The 27,628-nt window shown below is 41.8% G+C and overlaps 1 protein-coding gene across 16 annotated transcripts in view; it reads left to right on the top strand.

Annotated features, from left to right (window-relative positions):
- Positions 1–27,628, top strand: part of LOC308250372 (protocadherin gamma-C4) — a gene marked incomplete at its 5' end in the record, with an annotated part of 563,663 nt that overhangs the window by 136,059 nt on the left and 399,976 nt on the right. For 13 of the 16 annotated variants that reach the window (XM_080672906.1, XM_080672946.1, XM_080672945.1 and 10 more), the window contains one exon: positions 27,114–27,172. The exons of 1 other annotated variant lie outside the window; for it this stretch is intronic. In XM_080672906.1, the coding sequence (XP_080529032.1) occupies positions 27,114–27,172 (59 nt within the window). Of the gene's footprint in view, positions 1–15,314; positions 18,282–27,113; positions 27,173–27,628 lie in introns of those variants that run through there. 2 more of the 16 variants (XM_080672942.1, XM_080672905.1) reach the window with 1 other exon arrangement.

Here is a 27,628-nt window from a genome sequence, read left to right as displayed (position 1 = left end):
TCATCTGAATTATGGGGGTGCCAGAAGAAGAGAGAGAGCAAGATACTGAAAACCTATTGGAAGAAATAATGACAGAAAACTTCCCCTACCTGGTGAAAGAAATAGACTTACAAGTCCAGGAAGCACACAGAACCCCAAACAAAAGGAATCCAAAGAGGACCACACCAAGACACATCATAATTAAAATGCCAAGAGCAAAAGACAAAGAGAGAATATTAAAAGCAGCAAGAGAAAAACAGTTAGCTAAGGGAGCACCCATACGACTGTCAGCTGATTTCTCAACAGAAACTATGCAGGCCAGAGGGGAGTGGCAAGAAATATTCAAAGTGATGAATAGCAAGAACCTACAACCAAGATTACTCTACCTAGCAAAGCTATCATTCAGAAGTGAAGGTCAGAAAAAGAGCTTCACAGATAAGAAAAAGCTAAAGGAGTTCATCACCACCAAACCAGTATTATATCAAATGCTGAAAGGTATTCTTTAAGAAGAGGAGGAAGAAGAAAAAGGTAAAGATAAAAATTATGAACAACAAATACATGTCTATCCACAAGTGAATCTAAAAATCAAGTGAATAAATAATCTGATGAACAGAATACACTGGTGAATATAATAGAATCAGGGGCATAGAAAGGGAGTGGACTGACAATTCTCGGGGGAAAAGGGGTGTGGGGGGTGCGGGAAGAGACTGGACAAAAACTGTACACCTATGGATGAGGACAGTGGGGGGGGTGGTAAGGGCAGAGGGTGGGGTGGGAGCCGGGTGGAGGGGAGCTATGGGGGGAAAAAAGAGGAACAATTGTAATAATCTGAACAATGAAGATTTATCAAATTAAAAAAAATAGCATCAGAAAGTGGACATGTTTTCTTTTAGAATGTAGTGAAATTGTTTGGTCCTGATTTATCTCTGCAATTTAGATTCTGACAGTATAAGTTAAAGCAATATTTTTTTCTTTATAAAGCCTGAGATTTCAAAATAACAAAAAAATAGAGAAAAGGTAAAAATAAATGGGAAATACAGTGCAATAACATATTATCCAACGGTTAGGTTCCAAAGTAAGTACGTATGGTGAATATATATTTAAGTAATAATAAGCTTGAAAAATCACATAAATGTTTCCAAGTACAATTTTCCTAGTTGCATTGGTACAATTCTACCAGGAAATTATTGTGTACACTAAAGCTTGAAAACCATTAGATTTATCTAAATCCAGGAACAATATAAATGTCTATATCTAGACATTCAAACTTTTTTGCCTTTAAGATAAATGGGAATTGTTGGAAAATTATAAAGTTATCTTGCTTGTCTACAGGGTTTAATCTAATCATTTTTTTCATTGAGATATAATTGACATATAACATTATATTTATTTCAAGTGTACATCATATTGATTCAATATCGAAACGACCATCAAAATCAGTTTAGTTAGTATCCATCACCACACAGTTACATTTTTTTTCTTGTGATGAGAAATGTCAAGGTCTACTACTTTAGCAACTTTCAAATAAATAATACTAGTACAGTATGATTAGCTATAGTCACCATGTTGGACATTACATCTTCTACATCTTACTTATTTTATGAGTGGAAGTTTGTACCTTTTGACCACATTTTATCCATTTTGCCAAGTCCTCACATCCCTCTGGCAACCACCAATCTGTTCTTTGTATCTATGAGTTCAGTTCTTTGATGTTGCCTCAATAACCTTGATGAATATGAAAATATTACTTTAATAAGAATTGAATTTGATGACATACGTGAAAGCATTTAGCTCTGGGATTGTCACATACTAAATACTAATGAATGTTTAATGAATTGGAATTTAAATCTTGCTTCATTAGATCAACATATAAAAGTTTTAAAAATAGTTATTGTGAAGAAGAATGTGATTACTTGCTTTCTGTATTTTCAAGTTGGCACTTTCTGTTGTAATACCTCTGTGAGTCTTTTCAAAATATTTGGGGTGGGGGAATAAGAATAGGAAATGATCAGTGATAATTTTCTGTGCCTACCGCCAACCTACAATTGTCAACTTTCCAGAATTATAGCTGGCTTTTTCATCTAGGAACACAATATTCACCCTTGTACCCAGAAAACTCGAAGTCTGACTTTATCAGTGTGGTTGTTACTTTCTTAGCACATCGTCGTTGACTCTTGCAAAGCATTAATTTTTGTAATTTGATAATTCTCTTTATCCCGCAATTCCTTCTAGCTTATGTCACACTAAATCCACATATCTTAGGAGAAATAGCTGTCCAATATAGTCTATGTATACATTGATTTATGAACCAATAAATGTTTCATATACAGTTGAGATTTTAAATGAGCTTATCATAATTGGATCAAAGGAATACTAGTCTAGCTTGAGAGTACTGCAGAAAACCAATCGTGAGAGGCTATGATGAAATTTTAATTATAAAGGATATTGAATATCCTAGGGTGACAACTCCTTTATAATAAATGTAACATTGAATTAGAAAGGAAGTGAGATTTTTACCCAGTTCTGCCTGAAATCAACTCTGTATTCCTAGTAAACTATTGAACCATTCTATGCTTCAATTTTATGTCTTTGTTAAAGGTACTACCCCATTGTCTTGGGTTAACTGGATTTATTGGAGAATTACCCGATAGATTCAGATTAAAAAACAACAACACACATGCACACCTCAAAAGCCAAAGCATTACTTGATTGGGGAGTTTAGTGTATTTTTTTTTCTTATTTACTACTGAAAAGCTGAAGTTGGTATTAACCAATTTTAAGTTGTAGGTACATCAAGTTAAATGATTTAAAAATCTTTGAGACCATTATTTCAGAGATGCTGTATAAATAGAACCAGTACTAGATTTTCCTTTTCAGTTCTGTCAGTCAAGTAGAGTATGCTTCCTTTACGGGTGTGTGTGTGTGTGTGTGTGTGTGTGTGTGTGTGTGTGTGTAAGAGACAGAGAGATAGATAGATAGATAGATAGATAGATAGATAGATAGATAGAATGCAGAATATTGGATTTTCTACTTATTTTTACTCATCCCTCCTTCTCATATTATTTGGATAATTTCATGAGAGTTCTATTCCCACACTGTCTCATAATTTTTTTTCTGGCTAATAACAATTTTTTTCTTTTTTATTGAATTTATTGATAATTTATATAGTGAAAGTTTTATATACTTCATCTCAATGTCTAGCAGCAATTGTTTGTAGTAAGTACATGTTTTCCTCATTTTATTAAGCTGAGGTTTGGAGAAATTAAACAACTTCCTCAAAGACACATAATTAATAAACAGTAGAGCCTGATTTTTGAGTCTGGTTTTACATGAAGCAGGATTCCTTTAAGGGGCCCCTACCTAGGTTCATGATTTAAGCATCAGTGTGATTAAAAACCTTGAAGTGGGATTGTGGCCTGTCATTGTCAGTGGAATTTAACTCTAGATCTTGCTACCTAAAAAATGCATTGTAAAAAAATTCTGAGGTTACCACAAAATTGAAGAATTTATGAGTCTTTTCTAAATAACTGTGATAAGATGAGCTTTCATAACAAAAGGTTTTAGTTAATAATAATCCTATCTAATAAAAAAATAATATGCAAATTGACTGTACCTCCACTACACCCACAAGACACGCCCACCAGCCACACCCACCAGCCAATCAGTAGGGAATATGCAAATAAACCCAACCAAGATGGCTGCAGCCACAGAGAGCAGGAGGGAGGCTTGGGTTTCCCTGGCAATGGAGGAAGCTAAGCTTTCCGCCTGCCCTTGCCGGCCCAGGCCTCCACTCAATGCTACAAAGTTTCAATTATAGAAGATAAATAAATCCCAACAGAAATGGCGGCAGCCACAGAGCTGGAGAGAGCAGGAGGCTAGGGTTGCCCGCGGCAATGGAGGAAGCCAAACTTCTGCAGCCCTGGCCTGCTTTGGCCTCCACTTAAGGCTACAGAGTTTCAATTATAGAAGATACATAAATCCCAACAGAAATGGCTGCCGCCACTGAGCGAGCAGAAGGCTTGGCTCCACTCCAGGCTACAAAGTTTCAATTGTAGAAGATAAATAAATCCCAGATACCAGGGTCTCTGCTTGGGTCACCGGGGGGCATGGCCGGCCTTCAAACCACCACAGGCCCCTCGCCCAGGCCGCCCCATGCCCCAAGGGAACCCCCACCCTGATCCGGGATACCCTTCAGGGCAAATGAGCTGGCCCCCACCCATGCACCAGGCCTCTATCCTATCTAATAAAAGAGTAATATGCAGATTGACCTGCAACACACAAGATGGCTGCCCCCATGTGGACACAAGTTGGCCACCACAAGATGGCCAGCAGGGAGGGCAGTTGGGAGGAACCAGGCCTGCAAAGGAGGGCAGTTGGGGGCGATCAAGCCTGCTGGGGATGGCAGTTGGGGGTGACCCGGCCAGCAGAGGAGGGAAGTTGGGGGTGACTGGGTCTGCAGGGAAGGGCAGTTGGGGGGGACCCAGGCCTCCAGGAGAGAGCAATTGGGGGGTACCAGGCCTGCAGGGGACGGCAGTTAGGGGTGACCAGGCCTGCAGGGGAGGGCAGTTAGGGGTGACCAGGCCTGCAGGGGAAGGCAGTTAGGGGTGACCAGGCCTGCAGGGGAGGGCAGTTAGGGGTGACTAGGCCTGCAGGGGAAGGCAGGGGTGACCAGGCCTGCAGGGGAGGGCAGTTAGGGGTGACCAGGCCTGCAGGGGAAGGCAGTTAGGGGCAAACAGGCTGGCAGGGGAGCAGTTAGGCATCAATCAGGCTGTCAGGGGGGGTCACTAGGGGGTGATCAGGCTGGCAGGCAGAAGTGGTTAGGGGCAATCAGGAAGGCAAGCAGGCGAGCAGTTGGGAGCCAGCAGTCCTGGATTGTGAGAGGGATGTCCGACTGCCCGTTTAGGCCTGATCCCACCAGGATCGGGCCTAAATGGGCAGTCGGACATCCCTCAAGGGGTCCCATATTGGAGAGGGTGCAGGCTGGGCTGAGGGACACCCACCCCCCCGTGCATGAATTCCGTGCTCTGGGCCTCTAGTTACCTCATAAAAATGTCTTAAAGAACTTTTAATATTCACAGAAAACACAGTAAACCTCTACTTGGCTAATTTAGAGGATTTATCCACCTTATAATGTACACATAACTGCTGAAGGAATTATGTAACAAAATATATCACAAGGAATACATGAGTGGGATTTATATCAGAAAAGTCAAAATCATTTGTAAAACCACATTACTTAGGCAAAATATTGTGGGTGGAAATATGGTACTGAAAGAAGAAGTTGGGATATGAAATATAAATCTGTTTAGCATCATGATTTTGCTAAGGTCAGCCATTGAAAAAACATATAGAAGATCCACCCTAGCTGGTTTGACTCAGTGGATAGAGCATTGGCCTGTGGAATGAAGGGTCCCGAGTTCAATTCCAGTCAAGAGCACATGCCCGGGGTTGTGAGCTTGACCCCCAGAAGGGGGTGCGCAGGAGGCAGCCAATCAATGATTCTCTCTCATCATTGATGTTTCTATCTCTCCCTCCCTCTCCCTACCTCTCTGAAATCAATAAAAATATATTTTTTTTTAAAAAAAGAAAAAACATATAGAAGATCCAATTGAAGTCTTTAAAAAAATTTTTAAAGGGGGGGTCCCAGATTGGAGAGGGCACAAGCTGGGCTGAGGGATGCCCCCCCCCCCGCCCAAGTGCACGGATTTCATGCACCAGGCTTCTAGTTGAATATAAAATACTTGGAAATTAATAGCTTGAGACCTCTAATATAATTCTTTTTTAATTGAGGTATAATTGACAAACAACATTATATTAGTTTTAGGTGTACAACATGATTTGGTTTTTGAATGATACGATTCATGATTAGGATCACATGTGTAGTGGTCTGATGCTGTATTAAAATCTCAAGAAATAGGGACATGGTAAAAAGCTTCCTGGAGATTCTGATAAATTCCTTTGCCTTTTTGGAGATCCAGTTCCTTCATTAATACTAACCTCACTGGGCTCTTGTGAGGATTAAATGAGATAATATGAATAGAAATAGAATGTAAACTGTTAGTGCTAAGGCATCAGGATGCAAGGAGAACCCTAAAGCCAACAGTTACTTGATACACTGAGTGTATAAACAGAAACTTTTGAGCATTGACAAAATGGCAATTAAGAGATAAAATCAAACTATTCAATTACTTAGGCAAAGGTATAGGACTGTTTAGTTTTTTTTCCAAGCAGCAAAGGTATAGGACTGTTTAGTTTTTTTTCCAAGCAGCAAGCACAATGGGTATAGAAAGGAGAAACTGTGGCCTTCTTTAGCCTGAGTGTAGGTCATATCTTGGAAAATAGTTCAAATCCAAGGTACTTCAACAATATCTACATTTTTTTTAAATAGGAAAAAAAAAAGGGATTCAAATTAATGAATGCTTTGGCTAAAACCCACTTGGGAGCAAGAACGTTCTTTAGTGCCAACTTACCATCTTATTTTATTCTATGGCTAAAATCCCAAGAGTTGCAGAGGAGAAACAGGGCCAAACAAAGTTTTCTATTAAAACAAAAGGCCCCAAAGTGATGAATGGAAACTTGGAACAGGTTTTAATGGCAATACTAGAAGCCAGAAATTAACTTAAAAACAAACTTACAAACTTCTGTCACGTATTAAGTCTCAAATAGAATATTGGTAGTAATTTTAGTAAATTAGAAACATGGCTTAACCTAGGCAGTTGTTATTTGAATTCCAGAGACCTCAACTTGCTGCTGGATTGGCTTGGAAACTTAATGCTTCTCTGACTTGAGTCATTGATAAAATGTTGAATGGATGAGACCAATGGTGGATGGATCTCTGCAGTTACCTACTAGACTTCTCCTTCCAAATTGAAGCATTCCATTAATAAGCATTCTTTAACATTATTATTCAAACAATTATAAAATCACCTAACTATTCTGTCTTGCAGTCTTTCTTTATTCATTTTGTCTGCAAGGATATTAGGGGACTTTGTTTAACGTCTCCATGAATTCCATAGTCCATGATAGACTATGCCTGTCATGTTTCCTTTCTCAACTGAAAATCTAAAATGCCCATGCAATTCTTTTTGGTCTTTGTGGTTGATTTGATGTTACCAGTTTTTAATTAAAAACTAGTCCTTAGTATGAATGCCTTCATTTCTAAGTGGTCATAAACAGCCACTTTAATAATATTAGAGTTTTGAATTTAGATCAAACTCAATTATACTTTTAGAAATAGAAATTTTATCTCTTTGGTCACATTTATAAGATTATTATACATATAATTGACTTACTTATAAACATTTATAGTTTGTATCTCCTCACTGATCTTGAGGTTCAAGTTTCGCTAATTTTCTTCAATGAAAAATAAAGAATTTGAATGGGATACCTTTTAAATATCTCTCAACTTTTAACATTCTATGATTTTTGTTAGGCCATAACAATTGAGAATACTGATAGAGAAGCAAAATCTCCAAGTAATTGAATAGTTTGATTTTATCTCTTAATATTGCACTATCTGTCCCAAACTTTCAACCTATTCTCCCTTTTTATTGTTACTCGTCCAAATATAGTTTCAGTTCTTTTATCTATTCTAAGCAATTTTATGATGCCTCAGTTAAGAATCAACTAAGCCCTGACCGGTTTGGCTTAGTGGATAGAGTATCAGCCTGCAGACTGAAGGGTCCCAGGTTCGATTCTGGTCAAGGACATGTACCTTGGTTGCGGGCACATCCCGGGTAGGGGGTGTGCAAGAGGCAGCTGATCGATGTTTCTAACTCTCTATCCCTCTCCCTTTCTCTCTGTAAAAAAATCAATAAAAATATATTTTTTAAAAAAAGAATCAACTAAAAATTGCAGAACTAAATATTTAGAGGATCGCTCTCTAAAAGATAATGTATTTCCTCTGCAAGAAAGGGAATATGAAAAAAATTCAGCTGTCATGTTATATGAAAAATCTTTTTATGCCAAAACCGGTTTGGCTCAGTGGATAGAGCGTCGGCCTGCGGACTGAAAGGTCCCAGGTTCGATTCCGGTCAAGGGCATGTAACTTGGTTGCGGGCACATCCCCAGTAGGAGGTGTGCAAGAGGCAGCTGATCGATGTGTCTCTCTCATCGATGTTTCTAACTCTCTATCCCTCTTCCTTCCTCTCTGTAAAAAAATCAATAAAATATATTTAAAAAAATCTTTCTATATCTCCCCATCCACTGGGTGCCATATCTGTAAAGAATACTGTAATCGTATTGGAGAGTATTTTCCTTCAGGAAAAGTCCTGTTCCTTCATAATAAGATGGAGTTTTTAAAACTATCTTGGATTAAGCATTGGGATGTTATTTTGTCTCTGTTTTTAAATTATATATCATGTGCTTGGTGTGTGGGAAACAAATAAAGACACAACTTAAAAATGAAAATTAGGAGAGAACCAAGATGGCGGCATAGGTAAACACCTGTACTTGCTGCCTCACACAACCACATCAATATTACAACTAAAATACATAACAACTATCATCCAGAACTGCGCAAAAGCTGGCTGAGTGGAAGTACTACAGCTAGAGAGGTAAAGAAGAAGGTGCATTGAGACTGGTAGGAGGTGCAGAGGTGTGGAACAGGCTGGCATGACCCACAGGTTGAGAACCGCTAGCAGGGTTGCCTAAGACCATCGGAAAACACAGATATTTACCACCACAACATGAGGAACTGTATTAAAGGATCGTGGCATTAGAAAGGTTGAGAACCACTAAACGGAGGTGCTTGTAACAGTCATTGTTCCTGTGTTGGGACCTCCCTGGTGCAGGGCTGACTGGCAGTCATTGCTGTTTGCTCTGCCCTGGAGATTCCCTGAGACCCCACCCTACCCAATTTACAACCCCACTCAAGCTGTGCGCAGTGGCTTTTGTATATGAATGGCCTGTCCTTTCTCAGACTAAAATCTGTCAAACAAGCTGCAGCTGGGTCAGGGAGCCCCAAAGCTATCAAAAGAAGGCCTAAGGCTGGCACCAGCAGCAGCCTGCCTTGCTTCACAGCTGGGCCTTGTCTGGGCACTTCCAAACCTGATACAAAGAGGAGGAATCTTCAGATCTCTCTGTAGCTCCTGCTGGGTGGCCCCAGGCAGTGGCTGACTTTGCACCTCCTTAGGGATCCAAGAGCCAATGTAGCCAGTGGTCAGTGCAAGTCCATACCATATTACAACTCTTCGCATCCATAAGAGACACACTCAAGGGGCAGACTCAGTGAGCACCAAAGCCCCACTGAAGCAAGTCCTGCCCCATAAAGGTGTCTCCTGCACAGCAGCTCTTCCACTGTAGACACAGCTGGTCCTCAAAGCCAATTGGCCTAGAGGTCAATTCCTCCCAGTGATACCAACAGCAATCAAGGCTCAACTACAACAAGACTGTGCACACAGCCCACAAAGGAGTGCAACAAGAGTACCCACCTCAGGTGGTTGGGGAGGCTGAGCCACTGGGCCTTATTGAACACCTACTACACAAGGCCACTCTATCAACTCAAGGAGACTTAGCAGCTACCCAATGCATAGAAACAAACACAGGGAAGCAACCAAAATGCAGAGACAAAGAAACATGTCACAAATGAAAGAAATGGAAGAAAGCAAACTACTGGATATAGAGTTCAAAACCACAGTTATAAGGTTACTCAAGAATCTTCTAGAAACCTCTGAGGAACTTAGTGAGCCCTTCAAGGATCTTAGTGAGATGACCAAAAAAAAAAAAAAAAAAAGGGGGGGGGGGGAGGAGAAGAAATTAAGCATACACTGACTGAAATAAAGAATAATATATAGAGATTCAACCATAGACTAGAGGATCCCAAGAATCAAGTCAAATATTTGAAATATGAGGAAGCAAAAAACACCCAACCAGAAAAACAAAAAGAAAAAAGAATCCAAAATTATGAAGATAGTGTAAGGGGCCTCTGGGACAACTTCAAGCATACCAATATCTGAATTATGGGGGTGCCAGAAGAAGAGAGAGAGCAATATATTAAAAACCTATTTGAAGAAATAATGACAGAAAACTTCCCCTACCTGGTGAAAGAAATAGACTTACAAGTCCAGGAAGCACAGAGAACCCCAAACAAGAGGAATCCAAAGAGGACCACACCAAGACACATCATAATTAAAATGCCAAGGGCAAAAGACAAAGAGAGAATCTTGAAAGCAGCAAGAGAAAAACAGTTACCTACAAGGGAGTACCCATACGACTGTCAGCTGATTTCTCAACAGAAACTATGCAGGCTAGAAGGGAGTGGCAAGAAATACTCAAAGTGATGAATAGCAAGAACCTCTACCCAGCAAAGCTATCATTTAGAATTGAAGGTCAGATAAAGAGCTTCACAGATAAGAAAAAGCTAAAGGAGTTCATCATAACCAAACCAGTATTATATGAAATGGTGAAGGGTATTCTTTAAGAAGAGGAAGAAGAAGAAAAAGGTAAAGATAAAAAATTATGAACAAAAAAGTGACAACAAATACATATCTATCAACAGTGAATCTAAAAATCAAATGAATAAAAAATCTGATGAACAGAATAAACTGGTGAATGTAATAGAATCAGGGGCATGGAAATGGAGCGGATGGACAATTCTCGGGGGGAAGGGGGTTTGGGGGGGTGCAGGAAGAGATTGGATAAAGATCTTATATGCATGTATGTAGTACCTATGGATGCAGACAGTGGTGGGCCTGAGGTGGGGTGGGAACTGGGTGGAGGGGAGCTATGGGGGGAAAGAGGGACATCTGTAATAATCTGAACAATAAAGATTTTTAAAAAAATGAAAATTAGGTCCTTCCCTATTTAGCAGATATTTTCATAATGGTCAGCCCAAAGCTTCATCAAACAAATGAGCCCTGTGGCCAAAAGGCTCCAGATTGTTTGATTCCCCAAAGTAAAATGATTTTTGATGCCAATAATAAAGGAAAATTTATGTGAATTGGGAGAGCTCACGGAGTGCCAGTATTTTTCTTATAGGCTTAATACAGTTGTATTGTGATTGGTTTTGCTCCTGTGCCCAGTGACCTCATGATAGATGCATTTTACAAACACAATTAAGAGATACAATTGAGGGATACTATTTCAGAGTTCTTGTCTAGCATGGGGGTAAACAAAACCATGTCTTATCGTGGTACTTATCTATCACTTTTCTTGTTAGTTATGAGCAAGGAATACCTTCGTTTTATGATTGTAATATAAAGTAGAAAGAGTGATGACATAATACTTTGGGGCAGAGCCTTTATTAGAATCCAGCAACTTTATTTCATGTTCAAAATACTTTGTATTTCAAAAGTTAAAGAAAGAAAACTATAGTAAAATCATTGTAGGCTCTTGAGCCCTCGCTCCATTAGACATGGTCTGTCCATCTACAACAAAGGGAAAGTGCTTGAATTGAAGCAGTTCTTTCTGAACTTCTAAAAACAGACCTAAAGAAAATGAAACAATCATCACTTATTATCAAGAGTTTATAAGGTTTCCCACCCTGTGAAGAATACACAGAAATATGACATGGCTTCTGCTTGCAAGTGACTTATATTAAGGTAAAGAAATAATACGAAAGAATTTTGATGAATTAAAGAATGACATGTATCAGCATTCAGAGATATGTGGTAGGCTGTGAAAGAGAAAACAGACCATTATATTTACAACAGACAATGTTTCATGGGTTAGGTGGGTTTGAAGATGGATCTTGAAGTATACATAAGATTCAGAAAGGGGGAGAGAAAAGAAGCTATTTCTATTTGAGAGAATTACACAAGTAAAGATGTAAATTTAGTTTTGTTTAAAAAACATTAATTAAGAATCTCTGGCCCAGCCAGCATGGCTCAGTGGTTGAGTGTTGACCTATGAACCAGGAAGTCATGGTTTAATTCCCACTCAGAGCACATGCCCAGGTTGTGGGCTTGATCCCCAATGTGGGGCATGCAGGAGGCAGCTGATCAATGATTCCCTCTCATCACTGATATTTCTATCTCTATCTCCCTCTTCCGTCCTCTCTGAAATCAATAAAAATGTATTTAGAAAAAGAATCTCTGTGACAAGTCTATAGGGCGCTGGAGATGATAGCATGTTTGGGAACTTGTCTGTACTCTGTTGCTAAAGTATTTTTTAAAAAAACATATTTTATTGCTTTTTTTACAGAGAGGAAGGGAGAAGGATAGAGAGTTAGAAACATTGGTCAGCTGCCTCCTACACAACCCCCATTGGGGATGTGCCCACAACCAAGGTACATGCCCTTGACTGGAATCGAACTTGGGACCCTTCAATCCGCCGGTGGACACTCTATCCACTGAGCCAAACCGGTCAGGGCTGTTGCTAAAGTATTTTCACATATCCTAAAAGGTGAATATCTTTTTTTTTTTTTAAATATATTTTATTGATACTTCACAGAGAGGAAGGGAGAGAGATAGAGAGCCAGAAACATCGATGAGAGAGAAACATCCATCAGCTGCCTCCTGCACACCTCCCACCGGGGATGTGCCCGCAACCAAGGTACATGCCCTTGACCGGAATCGAACCCGGGACCTTTCAGTCCGCAGGCTGACGCTCTATCCACTGAGCCAAACCGGTTTCGGCTAAAAGGTGAATATCTTGTGAGGAAGTAAATACCTTCAAAGAATACTGATGACAGAAGTCCCTTTTGCTTAATATGATATAGAAAGGGACTGGTTTTTGTTTCCAAACTATAGGATAAGCTCTCAAAATAATTGGGAAAGCATAACATTGGTGCACACCCATCTTCCCCATCATCATTGACTTCCTATCTGGCATAGTTACAGGTGCTTATCTGTATTTGATACCTAAAGGGCCTTGCCATATATAGACTGTCAACTAAGATATGATCTGATGATGATAATGAATTGTTGCATTTTAATAAGAATAGTAATATTATACTTGTCAGTCACTATGCAAATTATTTCATACATATCATTTCATATAATCATAATGACCCTATGAGTTTTACTTAACATTTTCTTCCCCAATTAAAATGAGTAAACTGAAGCTTAGGTTAAGTAACACGGCCAAGGCCACATAGTTAGTCATTGGCAGGGGTATGGCTGACTCCAAAGTCTATGTTCCTAATCACTGTGCTATTCTGCTTTGTAACAGGGAGTTCTTGAATATCCAAGGGAAGGGAATGCATAATGGTGTAGTCGAGGCATTAGCACCAATATTTGTAGACAGGGCACTTGCCAGCAGTCTAAGCAATCCCATTCCACCAGCTAGTAAGATTGGCAGGAGACTAAGTACAATAGCATGAGGATAGTGTTTGCCTTCTCAGTCTTTGAGGGAATAAATACTAGTTAAAGCTTATGATCCTGACACATCAAAATGGACAACCTGGCAGGTGCCCTTGCTGGAAGATGACAAAATTGCTAAAAGACAAGCCCTGTTTTCTCTCCAAAGATGTGACATTTGGGGACTTCCATTAAAAACATCACCAAGCCTCTATCACTTTAATCTCTTCCTTAAGTGCCTGTGATCTTTTCCGGGGCACAGGTCCATGCATGGTCAATACCCAGTGGCCAGGTTCCTGAGCTGTGGGCAGGGGAGGCAGCCACTGGGAGGAGATGAGGGAAGAAAAGGTCACTCTTCCTGACAACTTATAACTTGATCCCACTTATAAGCCATTTATTTCCAGAAATAAGTAATGGGTGAAGACAAAGGCCATTTCATGCGCTTGAGAGTATAGGCTTTCTGAGCTCAAATTACCACAGAAAACAGAGACAAAGTTACAATAGGGACATTTTGGGAGGAAGCAGAGAGGGAGAAGCCAGAGACCTAAGAAAGAAGACAGAAATAGAATGTGATGGAAGTTGCTTCCCACTCTGTACTCTTGAGGGAGCAAAGAGGACAAATAAGAAGCAGCAGTGATAGGAGGAAGCTGGGAGCTTCTCTGGAATACAATTGGTTAGGTTGGGGAGTGTTGTCAGCGAGGGTACTTGGTGGGTGGAAGGAAGGGATGTGCTAGTCCAGGCCTTTGAAATCTGGGTGTCAGGATCATTGCCCTGGCCTCTTTGGCTACCCCCTCAAGAAGGAAAGGAGCCCCTCAAACGTCAGGTCTTATGCTGGCTTTGTTCCAGTTCATAGCTAGCAAATGACCCACAGAGGAAGATGCTAAAAGTGAGAGGATGCTAGGAGATGAAGAAGAGCAAGGACATTTTAGTGAGTGCTTTTTGCATGTGGGGCAATGGATTTTAAACTCTGTGGAAGAGATGAGAGGGCCTGGATAGAGTGTATGTTCAGAACAGAGATGTAGAGGCAATGACACAGCACAGAAAGGCTTCCTGTGATCCTTCTGCCTTCTTGCTCACTGAAGAGAAGTAGTTGTCTTTTTGTAGCCTCTGCAGCCATGTAAGGTGGAGTCTGAGGGGAACTGAAGCTCAGAGTGTATTTATGAAAGATGAACTGCAGCCATAGAAATTGCTGGCTATTGTAAGATAAATCCCAGCCTCCACATTTTGCTTAATAACAGCAGACTTTCCACTGCAAAGCATTAATGGAGTCCGAATTCCAGCCAGGCTTGAGAGATCAAGAGTAACTCTCTTGATTTAATGGTTTTGCAAGCTCTTGAAGACATTGTCATCCATTAAAGAAAAAAAATTTAAATCACTCTGGAAAGAACAAAGAAAATGTCTTGGGTGACAAATGAAAAATATTTGAAGTAAAATTAGGAAAAGCTTGAGGAAAGAATCTCTTTAAAAATTTACCAGATTCCCCCACTTTGATCAAAAAGGGTCAAATAAGAGCCTTAGCCTGCAGCTTCCTGGGGCCAAATTTTTAAAGAGAGAATTTTAAAACCTGAAATATTGTTTCTTTGCCAAGGCACACACTGAAAGGAAGGGCCACATGGCTAGGATCAGACTTGAGTGTTGAATCCCAGGATCCTAGTTTTAGGTTTGAAAGAAGACGGCACTCTTCCCCCCCACCCCCACCCCCCTTTGCCCTAGAAGTTGAACACTTTCTGCAATACTTATGGTTTTCCAGGGAAAATGTTGGGGTCAGGCAAATAATCAATCCCCATCATTAGTAACCCTAGAGCACCCTCCCCTCGCCGCCCCCCGCCCCCGTGCGTTTGTTTCCTTTTAATGTGGAGCCGCCATTCAGGTGCCCTACTCAGCTAAGGCCTTCAGTTTATTTTCCTAAATTGCGCTTGGAAATCGTTTCCTGGGGAGCTGATAGCCCGAGTCCTAGAGACAACTGCTTTTCCCACAATAATCTCCTTACTAGACCCGGTAAGCAGTCGAGGGGCCGTGGAGACTGGAGAAGCAGGACGGTGGGGGCAGGGAGAAAGGGAGTGGCCACGTTCCCGCGGTCTGCTGGGATCCGCTGGGTCCAGAGTGAAGGAGTTGGGGCTGGAGTGGCTGGAGCAACGGAGCAGTCCGCGTTGCCGCCGTTCGCTATCTTGGTGCGGAATCGGACCCGGACCAGCAGAGCACTACTCCCTCCCCTCTGCTTCCTTTCCCTCCCCCTTGGAGGAACAGCAGCGGCGGTGGCTACTGGAAGCGAAGCCAAGCTGAGCGCCTGGGAGGCGAGCAGAGGAGATGGGATATGGGGAGTCAGCAGGGCGGCGGGGCGAGGAGCCCTCCGGAGGGCCTACGAGGGGAGCGGCCCCCGGCGTTTGCTAGCGCGTGAGCCGTGGGGAGCCGGCGCCGGGCTGCACGAGCGGAGGCAGGGCCGGGCGGGCGTGGAGCACGGCTGGGGAAGCTGCTGCCTCCGGCCCTGCCCGGCTGCCTCCGCCGCAGCCAGTGGCTATGGAGCTGGCGGGCAACAGATCTGGGGCGACAGAGCCTGTACGACTCCGGCCGCCCATGTCCTGGCTGCTGTCTCTCCTGCTGCTGCTGCCGGGCCCAGCGGCCTCCCAGCTGCGATATTCGGTGCCGGAGGAGCAGGCACCTGGCGCGCTGGTGGGCAACGTGGCTAGCGCGCTGGGGCTGGAGCTGCGGCGCTTGGGGCCAGGCTGCCTGCGCATCAATCATCTGGGTTCGCCCAGCCCGCGCTACCTGGAGCTGGACTTGACGAGCGGAGCGCTCTTCGTCAACGAGCGCATTGACCGGGAGGCGCTGTGTGAGCAGCGGCCTCGCTGCCTGCTCAGCTTGGAGGTGCTGGCGCACAGCCCCGTGGCGGTGAGCGCCGTGGAGGTGGAGGTACTGGACATCAATGACAACTCTCCGCGCTTCCCGCGGCCTGACTACCAGCTTCAGGTAAGCGAATCTGTGGCTCCTGGAGCGCGCTTTCACATAGAGAGCGCGCAGGACCCCGACGTGGGCGCCAACTCGGTGCAGACCTACGAGCTCAGCCCCAGCGAGCACTTCGAGCTGGACCTGAAACCGCTGCAGGAGAACAGCAAGGTGCTGGAGCTGGTGCTGCGTAAGGGCCTAGACCGGGAGCAGGCAGTCTGGCACCACCTGGTTCTCACAGCTGTGGACGGGGGCAGCCCAGCCCGCTCCGGCACGGCACAGATCTCCGTGCGTGTCCTGGACACTAATGACAATTCTCCCTCCTTCGACCAGTCCACTTACCGCGTCCAGCTTCGAGAAGACGCGCCCCCAGGCACATTGGTGGTGAAGCTGAATGCCTCAGATCCAGACGAGGGCTCCAGTGGAGAGCTGGGGTATTCCTTGAGCAGCTACACGTCGGACAGGGAGAGGCAGCTCTTCAGCATCGATGCCAGCACAGGGGAAGTGCGGGTGAGTGGGGCGCTGGATTATGAGGAGGCCTCTTCCTATCAGATCTATGTGCAGGCGACTGACCGGGGTCCAGTGCCCATGGTGGGTCACTGCAAGGTGCTGGTGGACATCGTGGATGTGAATGATAATGCACCCGAAGTGGTGCTCACAGACCTGTATAGCCCGGTGCCTGAGGATGCTGCACCCAACACCGTGGTGGCCCTTCTCAGTGTCAATGACCAAGACTCAGGCCCCAACCGGAAAGTGAGCCTGGGCCTGGAGGCCACACTGCCTTTCCGACTGAATGGCTTTGGAAACTCCTACACACTGGTGGTGAGTGGCCCGCTGGACAGGGAGCGGGTGGCTGCCTACAACATCACAGTGACAGCCACTGATGGGGGAGTGCCACAGCTCACATCCCAGAGGACACTGCAGGTTGAGATCTCTGACATCAATGACAATCCACCAAGCTTCCCGAAGGACTCCTACTCTGTCTATGTCCAGGAGAACAATTTGCCAGGAGTGTTGCTGTGCACTGTACAAGCCACAGACCCAGATGAAAAGGAGAATGCAGAGGTGACCTACTCCCTCCTGGAGAGGGAGATTCAAGGGCTGCCAGTCACCTCCTATGTCTCCATTGACAGTGCCAGTGGCAGCCTTTATGCTGTCAACTCCTTTGACTATGAGAAGTTTCGGGAGTTCTTTGTGACTGTGGAGGCCCAAGACAAGGGAAGCCCACCACTGAGCAGCACTGTGACCACCAACGTGTATGTGGTGGACATGAATGACCATGCCCCTTACATCCTGTACCCTACCTCAACCAATTCGTCAGCAGCCATTGAGATGGTGCCTCGGACTGCCCCTGCTGGCTACCTGGTCACCAAAGTCATAGCCATGGACTCAGACTCTGGGCAAAATGCTTGGCTCTTTTACCATCTGGCCCAGACTTCAGATTTGGACCTTTTCAAAGTAGAACTACACACAGGAGAAATTAGGACTACCAGGAAGATGGGAGATGAGAGTGGAACCACTTTCAACCTGACCGTGGTGGTCCGAGACAATGGAGAGCCATCACTATCAGCCTCTGTGTCCATTACAGTAGCTGTGGTGGATAGAGTTTCCAAAACCCTCCCTGATACTCAGAGACATGTTAGGAGTCCTCGGACATTCTCTGAAATTACACTTTATCTAATAATAGCATTAAGCACAGTGTCTTTTATATTTCTTTTGACAATCATTGTTTTGAGCATCATCAAGTGCTACCGCTACACTGCATATGGCACCGCGTGCTGTGGAGGCTTTTGTGGAGTGAGGGAGCGGTGCTCTGCAGAACTGTACAAACAGGCCAATAACAATATTGATGCCAGGATACCGCATGGCCTCAAAGTGCAGCCTCACTTCATTGAAGTGCGAGGGAACGGCTCCCTCACCAAGACCTACTGCTACAAGGCCTGTCTGACAGCAGGCTCAGGGAGTGACACTTTCATGTTTTACAACACAGGGGCTCAGACAGGACCTGGGCCTGGGGGAGCTCAAGCAGCAGCAAGTGACAACAGGCACCTCACTGGCCAAAGTGGACAGAGCGCTGGGAACCTGATTATTCTAAAAAATGAGGCTGTTTCTCAAAATGAGGTGAGATAGTAGTTGGGGGGGTCTTCCATAAAGTCATGCATTTTTCACACACCCCTCCTGTCCCCAGTATCATGTGCGTGGCTTTATTAGGCTATTAACAGTGACAGGGGCTATCTGGTAAACTGAGTATATATAATACCTGTGCTTTGATTATAATCTGCTGTTTCCTCTGTAGAAAGTAGTACTAGACAGTTGTTTTACTTTCCATTTTCTTTACAGATATGAAGACTTGACCATAACATTGCTTGAGAAATAAGGATTAGTCTTAAATATTTGATGTTAAAATACAGCTCTGTAGAGAAATAGTATAGGCACGAGAATAAAATGATGCTATAGGGCATAACATTAGGAGATTCAAGGAGAAATGGCCTCTTCTATCTATAATAATCTATAATAATAAAAGAATAATATGCTAATTAGACCAGATGTCCTTCCGGACGTCCTTCCAGACCACCTTCTGGACGAAGCTGGGGCTGCGAGGGAAGTCCGGGTCCTGGGTGCCTGCCGGTGGTGGCCGGAAGGAAGCCCAGGTCCTGGGTGCCAGAGGGAAGCCGGTGCTGGCAGCTGGGGGGAGGAAGGCCTATGCTTGCATGAATTTCGTGCATCGGGCCTCTAGTGTTATATAAAGAGAAAGTTCTCTTTTGAAATGCTATAGGAGTGCTGTGTTTTTAAAAGCTCTGAAGCCTCTAGGGGCTGTGGTGATCACCTCTGTATGCTGTTCCTGTTTATACCTGGGACTGTCTATGGTGAAAATTATCCAGTTAATATTTCTAGTAATTGCACTGAACTAATGTGATAGGATATTCTGGAAATTCATGGCAGAGGTGATATAACCAAAGAAAGTGGATTTCACCCTGAAGCCAAAGTTTACTTTGGCTGTTTGCTGTGGTAACTCTTCTGTATGGGGCTGTCAGAGGAAATGAATATTGGTAAGCAGAGAGACAAAGAACCACTTTTTGTCTGGTTGGACCAGGGAGATAATGAGTGGATTAGGGATGTGGGGATATGCTGAAGACCAGAACAAGCTGGGGTTGAGAAGAAAGATGAGGGGAAAAGAACTCTCCTACTAGTCACCTTTCTTGGCATATAGTAAATTCATTGTAAGAGGATTTCCCTGCATTTAGCTTAAATGCAATCTATAATCTTTTGATTCCCTGTTGATAATCCCTAAGGTTTTGATGAGATGTGAAGTAGCCTCTTTAAGCCCCTCTTGTCTTCTTTTTTAAAATTTTATTTATTGATTTTAGAGAGAGATAGAGATAGGAAGAGAAACATCAATTTGTTGTTTCACTTATTTATGCATTCATTGGTTGATTCTTGTATGTGCCCTGACCGGGGATCGAACCCACAACCTTGGTGTATTGGGACGACCAACTGAACTACCTAGCCAGGGCAAGCCTCTCATGTCTTTAAGTTAAATGACAATTCTTCAACAGGTTCCAAAGCACACATTCATTTTCTGGATCTAATATTTAGTTTGCAATAGCTACAAATGCCTTGGAAAATGGATGGCTTACTGTACATGAAAGACAGGTGTTTGTAAATACACTAGTTTTAAGTGGGCATAAGGCCAGCCTGCTCATTGTTGTAAAGAATGTCTGTAAATTATTGGACAGTGCATGCATGTGTGGATGTGTTTATATAGGTGTTTGTCTCAACAAGCATGCTTGAAATAATAGAGATCTGCTTTGTGATCCTTTAAACTTGGATTTCAGAAGCCAAAAATTTCTCCATAAATAGTGATGAGTTGTTATCTTCTTACACAACTACTTTATAGCTAGGACTTTTAGAGCTACTACAAAATGAATTAATAGTAATTGTCCCTCCTATAATTTTGTGATGCATTTTCATTGCCATTTTGCTGTCTTTGTATTAACGTGTATAGTTTCACATTCTAAATCCATGCTAAACTTGAGGAAAGTAATGCATATGCACAGAACCTCCCCCCCCCGCCCCCAAACAAACCAGAGATGGGTTGAGAGAATTTTCTGTGTACATTGTAGGCAGATTTATCAGAAGAGCCTGATATTAGTCAGCGTTGAGCAGCCATGGGAAGCAGATTGAAGATTAAGAAAAACAGGAGGGAAAATCAAGGCACTTCTAGAATTCTTTAGATCATAGCTTTTGGAAGCATGTCAAAGGGATTGACTTTAAATAAGGATGCTGTAAGATATTTGCTTAACAAATTCCTGTGAAATCCTCTTGGGCCTGGGGTAGGCCACAGATGACGAAGAGGGATGGAGAGCAGGCCAGACAAGCTTTGCCACCAGCTGTGAGCTGGAAGCCAGGGGAATGACATGCTTACCCTCTATCTCTTGGCTCAAAGCTTGGGGGCAATTGGATACATTAACTATTTGTTTTACACTGACCTATGTGTTAATGTGTACTTTGGTATACAGACCTTTAATCTAGGGAGCAAATTCTATGAGAAAAGTGCTTGCTCTTGTGAGATTTTGGCAGGAGAGTGCATGATTTTAATGAAGGCAAATTTCTGCCAGACACTTTCGGAAATCCAGTGAAGGGCCCTAAGACCTATAGCTCCTGAAATGGTTGCAGTGGTGGGGAAAGAGTGTCACATTGTCATAGCATGGCAAAATGGGAACAAAAATCACTCAACTCTGAAAGTCATCACTGCTAAATCAACCTGCTAAACTCCCATGTTAGGCTTTCTCTTTTCCATACCTAGTTACTGCAGATGGCAGGAGAGTCCTGGGATGCAGTGAGGGCCATGTGCCTACATTAAAATCAGATGGGGGTCGGAGAGGATGAGTAAGGGGATTTGCACTTACTGACTACCCTGCTATATAAAAATATTCTACTTTGCAATATATGTATGGTTTCATTACTTGAAAATCACATTAAGCATCAATAACGTGAGGAAGCAAGCTCAGAGAGGTTGTGACATACGAGTCACTCTGCTAGTAGTATTTTAACTCATGTCTGTCTGACTACAAAGACTATGCTGTTTGAAATAGCATGCGTTTGCAAGAATCCCAATGTTTATAATCCTTCTGACATGGGGTACTCAGGCATTTAGGTTACTACTAGGTTCACCTAGTAGTGTAAATTAATTGCTTTTGGAAAAAGAGTAATTCCTTGCATAGAAGTAGGTCGCAAATGGAAGGATCAATGAGTAAAAATGTTACTACCAAGCTAATATATTTTTACTTGTTTATTTGTTTTACAATTTGCACAACCTATTAAGATCTTTTATCTCGGTTCTTTCTCTGATTCCTCTCTTGTTGCTTATTAAACACCAGCATTTAACAGCCGACTCTAATCTTTTGATGAGTTTCACCCTCAGTGAACCACTTGTGCAATGAGGTTTTTGAAGTAACTATTTGGGAATAGGGCAGAATTTCTCTTCAGAGATTTCTGAAAACCTGATACTGAATGTGGTTAGCACTGCTTTCAGAGTCTCCAAGTAAAGGAATCAAATCTTCAGGTGAATTCTGTGCAGTTGTGGTCCTGTGACTACTACTGAGTCCCTTTGAGCGCTCTGGGCAGATTTGTTTAACTGGACCTCAGTGGGACCAGTTGGTACAATATGTGAAAACCGCCAAAAAGACTAGCAGAAATGGGTTGTTTTGCATTCACTTTCATTTATTTTCAAAACAATTAGTAGTCACCAAATCTTTAATTATTTCAGCCACTGTGTATACAGATTTACTAAATTCTAGGTGCAGTGGCCTGGAGAGTTAACACGTTTTGTTAAGTGGCACCTAATTTATTTCCCCCTGGACTAACTTTTCTCTCTAGTGACTCTGTCCTGGATCAGAATTTACACTTAGTGTGAAGTGTTATGGTGGCAAATTTGTAAGAAGTGCACAATGGTCAGAATAGGCGAAGAAATTGTATCTGTGAGCTTCCTATTCCAGTGTTTCATCCTTGAGTGGGTGAGGCTGTTTTGTTTTGCCATTTCCATATTGGTTATAGGACTGTCTTCTGAGAAAAGGTTAATTTTCTTTTGTATGACAATATAATAATTTCTTCAAATTACCTCCCTTCTCCCTTTTCTGCAGATATGCTGAGCCAGATGGAATTAGGGCTGAGCTCTTCTCTGTCTCTTTATCTTGTACATATTCTGACTGATGAAGAAATCTGTTTATTGTAGCTTGAATGTCATTGGCTTAACCTTCCCTCTGACCCAGGAGTGAGCCGTCATATGGGCATCTGGTCTACCTCAGAACACTCTGCAGGGACACAGTCTGGCATATTATAAATTGTCTATTGGCATGCTGTCTGCTTGACAGAAGAGCAGAGTCAGTTCTGGATATTTGCCTTGGTTGGCCACCAATTTTTGCTTTCAATTGGAGGTCAGGATGATATCAGTTTGTAAATGTTTGAGGAAAAATGGTCATCACCATGCCCAGAGGTTGAACTAAATTTAATAGGGATTTACAGATGTCTTTGTGAGTTTTGTAGGACTTCACCTGTCCCCATGCATATTATAGTGTGAATACAAATTTAGCTTATTCATATAAAATTTTGAGCATTGCAATCTTTAATTTCAAAAATCAAAGGCCAAGAGAAATTCTTAGTGTTTTAAATTTGCGAGCCTAAACGTTATACAAGTTTTTCTTTCAAGAATTTGGACTTGAGAAATGCAAAGAAATATCTGACATTGCAAAGGTGACGAGAAATGTTAGTCCTTTGGCACATAAGCAGCCTCAGTTTGTTTCTGTCCTTGCAGGGTCGGAACTCTGGGCTCCAGGGAAGTGAAACTGTGAGTGGGAGAGTAACTGCTGTGTTAGCAGGCTGTGCATTCAGAATTAAGCAAACCTAGTATTTTCTGTTGTACTGAAACTTACTAGGTCTCTTATAAAGTCATGTTTATTTCACTTTCCTGTTCTGTGAATTAGGGGTTGTAAATGGCTTCAGAGGCAAATACTTAACCTAGAATTCTCATGTTTATCATCTTTTTAATTTGCTTTACTAGACAACTAATATGTAACAATGATTATTTTAAATGTTAGATTCCTTTTTGCCTTAATAACCAACAGTCTGTATATTCATTTTCTATTGCTTTGTAAGAAATTGCTACCAATTGTTAAAAACAATACTCATTTATTATCTCAGGGCCCTGCACGAAGTGACTGGGTTCTCTGCTCAGGTTTTCACAAGGCTGAAATCAACATGGCAGCTGGGCTGAGCTCTTTTCTGGAGGCTTTGAGGGAAGAATCTGCTTTCGAGCTCATCCAGGTTGTTGGCAGAATTCAGTTGCTTGAGGATGGAGAGCCCCATTTTTTACTGTTGGCTGTAGATCACTCTCAGCTCTTAAAGGTTGCTCTCCAGCCCTTGCCCATGGCCCCCAACATCTTCAAAACTTATAGTGAAGAATCTTCTCTCACATAGAATCCCTCTCATGCTTCAAATATCACTGATATCTGTCTCTGATCTCTAGACCCAGATTTAAAAGGCTCATGTGAGTAGGCTGGTCCCACCTAGATGATCCTCCTTTTTTTAAGTCAATTGTGCCATGTAACATAACCTAATATGGAGTAAGATCCATCATATACAGTCTTGGAGATCATTCAGGGCATATACACTGTGGTGTGTGAATCTTGGGGGGCAATTTTAGGATTCTGCCTATCATTGTTTATATCAATGTTCACAGAGTATCACTGTGAAAAATCTACAGTGGATACATCCTTAATAGAGTCCTATTAGGAAGGAAAATGAGATGCTCCATCTAGTCTCATGTTTCAGAGGGCCATTTATTGATAGCTTCAACATGAATTTTCATGATAAGAAGATAGCATATTATTTCCTGAGTAGTGTTATGACTTTATGAATGACATAGGGTATTTTTAAAATATATTTTTATTGATTTCAGAGAGGAAGGGAGAGGAAGAGCTAGATGGAAACATCAATGATGAGAATCATTGATCGGCTGCCTCCTGCATACCCCCTACTGGGGACCAAGCCCACAACCCGGGAATGTGCCCCAACTGGGAATTGAACCGTGACCTCCTGGTTCATAGGTCATTGACGCTCAACTACTGAGCCACTCCAGCCAAGAGACATAGGGTATGTCTTGGAATGGTGATTCACCTTTCTGTAGATCAAATATTCTATGGTAAAAGTAAAAAAATATCATTGCAGGATAAGTAAAATCTTTGTGTAATTTGGATAGAAACTTAAATGAATTTTGTTTATCAGTTAAACTACATCACCCATATAGAATACCTACTTGAGTTACTCCACATCTGGAATTTTGTGACCATGATTCTACTAAAGGACTAAGCTTTGGAACAATATATCATACTGGGGCTTTTCACCAATAGAAATTAAGCATAGTCCTGTGATGTACCATCCAAGAATTAAATAATGGCAATTAATTCAAGGCCTTAATATATGTGTTCACTGTGTCAAGTGTATCAGAAATCAGCCTTTCAACTTGAAATATTTCCAAGTTTAATGAAATTTGGATAAAATCTGTGTACAGTTTATTTTAATTTTGTATTATGTTAATATAAAGCAATATCTGGAAATTCAGAAGTAAAACAGAGAAAAAAGAAAAAATATAATTTCATGTAAATTTATTTAAAACACAGACTTTCACATTAGGGACACCTAAAACATAACTATTAGCCAAATCCACCAATTAGGCAAGTAACTTAATCTCTTTAAAACTCATATTTCTCATTTTTATAATTTAAGTACAGTATTGTTGCATGATAGTTTATCTACTCAAAAACATTTTAAAAACCTAAAAATACCCGAATCCTGCTAGGCTCCAAGGACATAGCTATGTATTATGAATATTTTAGGATACTCATGGTTTATGAACAAAACAGATAAATCATTTTTATAAAATGTATTGGGTAACAAAGAATGTGTTAGGATAAATGCAACAATATGTAAAAGTGCTTATCTCATTGCCTAGTGTGGATACTTAAAACATTTATTGCTTTCTTCCTTACCTTTTCCCTTCCTGATCTTACTGACATCATAACTATGATTCTGGCAAATGAAGTTCAGAAGCATCTTGTTGCTGATGTCTATTCTAGAAAATAGCAGCATGACAAATTAAATGTTGCTGAGGAAGTGAGTTTGTGTGATGAACTGAATTTCCTGGTCAGTCCTGCTAGAACTTTTCCATTCAGCAAAATGAGGCTGGTGATTTCATTCCAAAGATCAAGCTGCAGCAATTTTCATCATGAATGTTACCCAATCATTGAAAAATTGGCAACATTAATTCAACAGATGTCAAAGTCTTTCTTGAAGGAAGGTTCTCACAACTGACAAGCTGATGCTAAGACTGCTGACAGTAAGGTGAAAGATGGTGATGATCTGATTAATAAAAAGTATTTCAGTCATATTTTCAAGTTTATAAAAGGATTTGCAAATATCTTCTCTTCTGTTCCCTCTAACACCACTGATATAAATGGGAACCCTCTCCTTTTGTCTGTACATGGTTTTATGTTACTATATATGGAATATCCATAGCATTTTGTGAACTTAAAATAAAACGAAGATGAAGCAGCTTGCATATTCATATGTTTCCAATAGAGTGGAAAGGACCAGAGAGGATAGTTAATGCATGGAGACATTTAAAGTATCCTAGAGTTGTAGCTTTTCCTGGGCCTTGACTTTGGCTGAATCTTTGAATACCATTTAGCCATCTCAAAGTCCTTCTGGAAGTTGAGCTGCTAATCACTTCTCTAGATGTTGGGAAGAAGTGTGTTTATGAAATACTGTGCATCCTGTGAATGAACTATAAGAATGATAGGAACAAGAATTATTGACATTTTGAAATAGTTTATTGGTATTACTGTGGCTTTGTGTCTACTAAATATGATCATTATATTCCAGAGGAAAATATAAAATACAACCTCTGTCTCTCATCTTTTCACTCAAATGGCACTCAGTATTTCGTGACAGGGCCACTTTGAGAGGAACATCTATCACAGGTTTTTCATATAAAACTTTTGCTAATTGATACAAAATAGTGATGATAATTGATTTTTGTACCCACTGATTCCTGAGTAGCTTCTATTCAGCACATAACTCCCCGAACAGTATTTAGGTGCCCATGTTTTCCTTTTTGGATTGACAGTTTGTAGACACATGGCAGCAGATCTTTCCAACACATTGGTGGTGCAGAATGAGCCATCTTCTTACATGTCAGCTACTCCCTGTAAAACAATTAGAGCTTAGTGAACAGTAACTGAGTGAGGAGGCAAAGGACTAGAGAAGCAGGGAATTTTATGGAAAGGCTTATGTAGCCAAACAAGGTCAAACTGCACTGTGGTTTGTTTTCCTCTTCCTAGCATTCCTCTTCAATCCACAGAAGAGGCAGTTAGTTACCAGTTGCTGGCCTTATGACGGGGCATGTCGTCCTGGGTCAAACACGTTGCAGTCTACAAAGCCAGCAGCAGATTGCAGTGCTCTGCAGTCCAGCCAGACCAGCAGAGCCTGTGTAGTCACGTGCCCTGTTACAGCTTGAACGCCAAACTGGGGATGTACCCCCAATGGGCATTTAGGGCAAAAATAACAAAAGCTTTTCCTGTCTCAAAACAGATGGCCCTTTCACAGTGCTATTTTAAGAACACGGACCTGTTTTGAGTGAGGTGGAGCTGAAGCTGGTCCTCACAGCATCATTAAACCTGGTTTTCTGTGATATTTAGCCTGTGCTAGGACCCTGATGAGATAATCTAATTTTCTCCTGAACTGCTATATATATGGATATCATCTTAGTGTGACACATGAAATGGTTCCTTCAGTATTTTTTTTAGATGCATGGAAGAAACAACTAATCAATGAACATCATCACCAGGAGATCATGGTTTGGTCATATTAACAAAAACTCCCTTTGTGATTTTGCAGCCACGACAGCCCAATCCTGACTGGCGTTACTCTGCCTCCCTGAGAGCAGGAATGCACAGGTATGTATTTTTCTCCTTCCTTTACTCAGTGGTAACTTGAACTTCGTATGGCTCCGATAAACTATGTCTCCGGAAGCAGCTGTCAAAACTAGGAAGCTTTAGACACTGTGCCAGGGGAATGCAATTCTTTTTCTCTGTGTCTATTCCTTGAAACATTGGAAGTGGTCAGTGCCAAATGCTCCAAGTGCTGGCAAATGTCTCCTGTAAAATTGCAGACAGGCTGCTGTATACATTCTCTCATTAGAATTTCTATGAGGAAGTAATTACAACTCCTTTATCCCTTCTCCATCTATACTTTCTGTCTCCTTTTCCTTCTTTTTTTTTTAAATCCTCACATGAGGATCTGTTTTGTGTGTGTGTGTGTGTGTGTGTGTGTGTGTGTGTGTGTGGTTTTTATTTTATTTTATTTTTAGAGAGAGAAGAAGGGAGAGGGAGAGAGAGAGAAAAACATCAATG

This window comes from Plecotus auritus, assembly GCF_963455305.1.
Source record: "Plecotus auritus genome assembly, chromosome: 6".
Taxonomy (NCBI): Eukaryota; Metazoa; Chordata; class Mammalia; order Chiroptera; family Vespertilionidae; genus Plecotus; species Plecotus auritus.
This window is presented reverse-complemented; position numbering and strand designations above follow the sequence as displayed.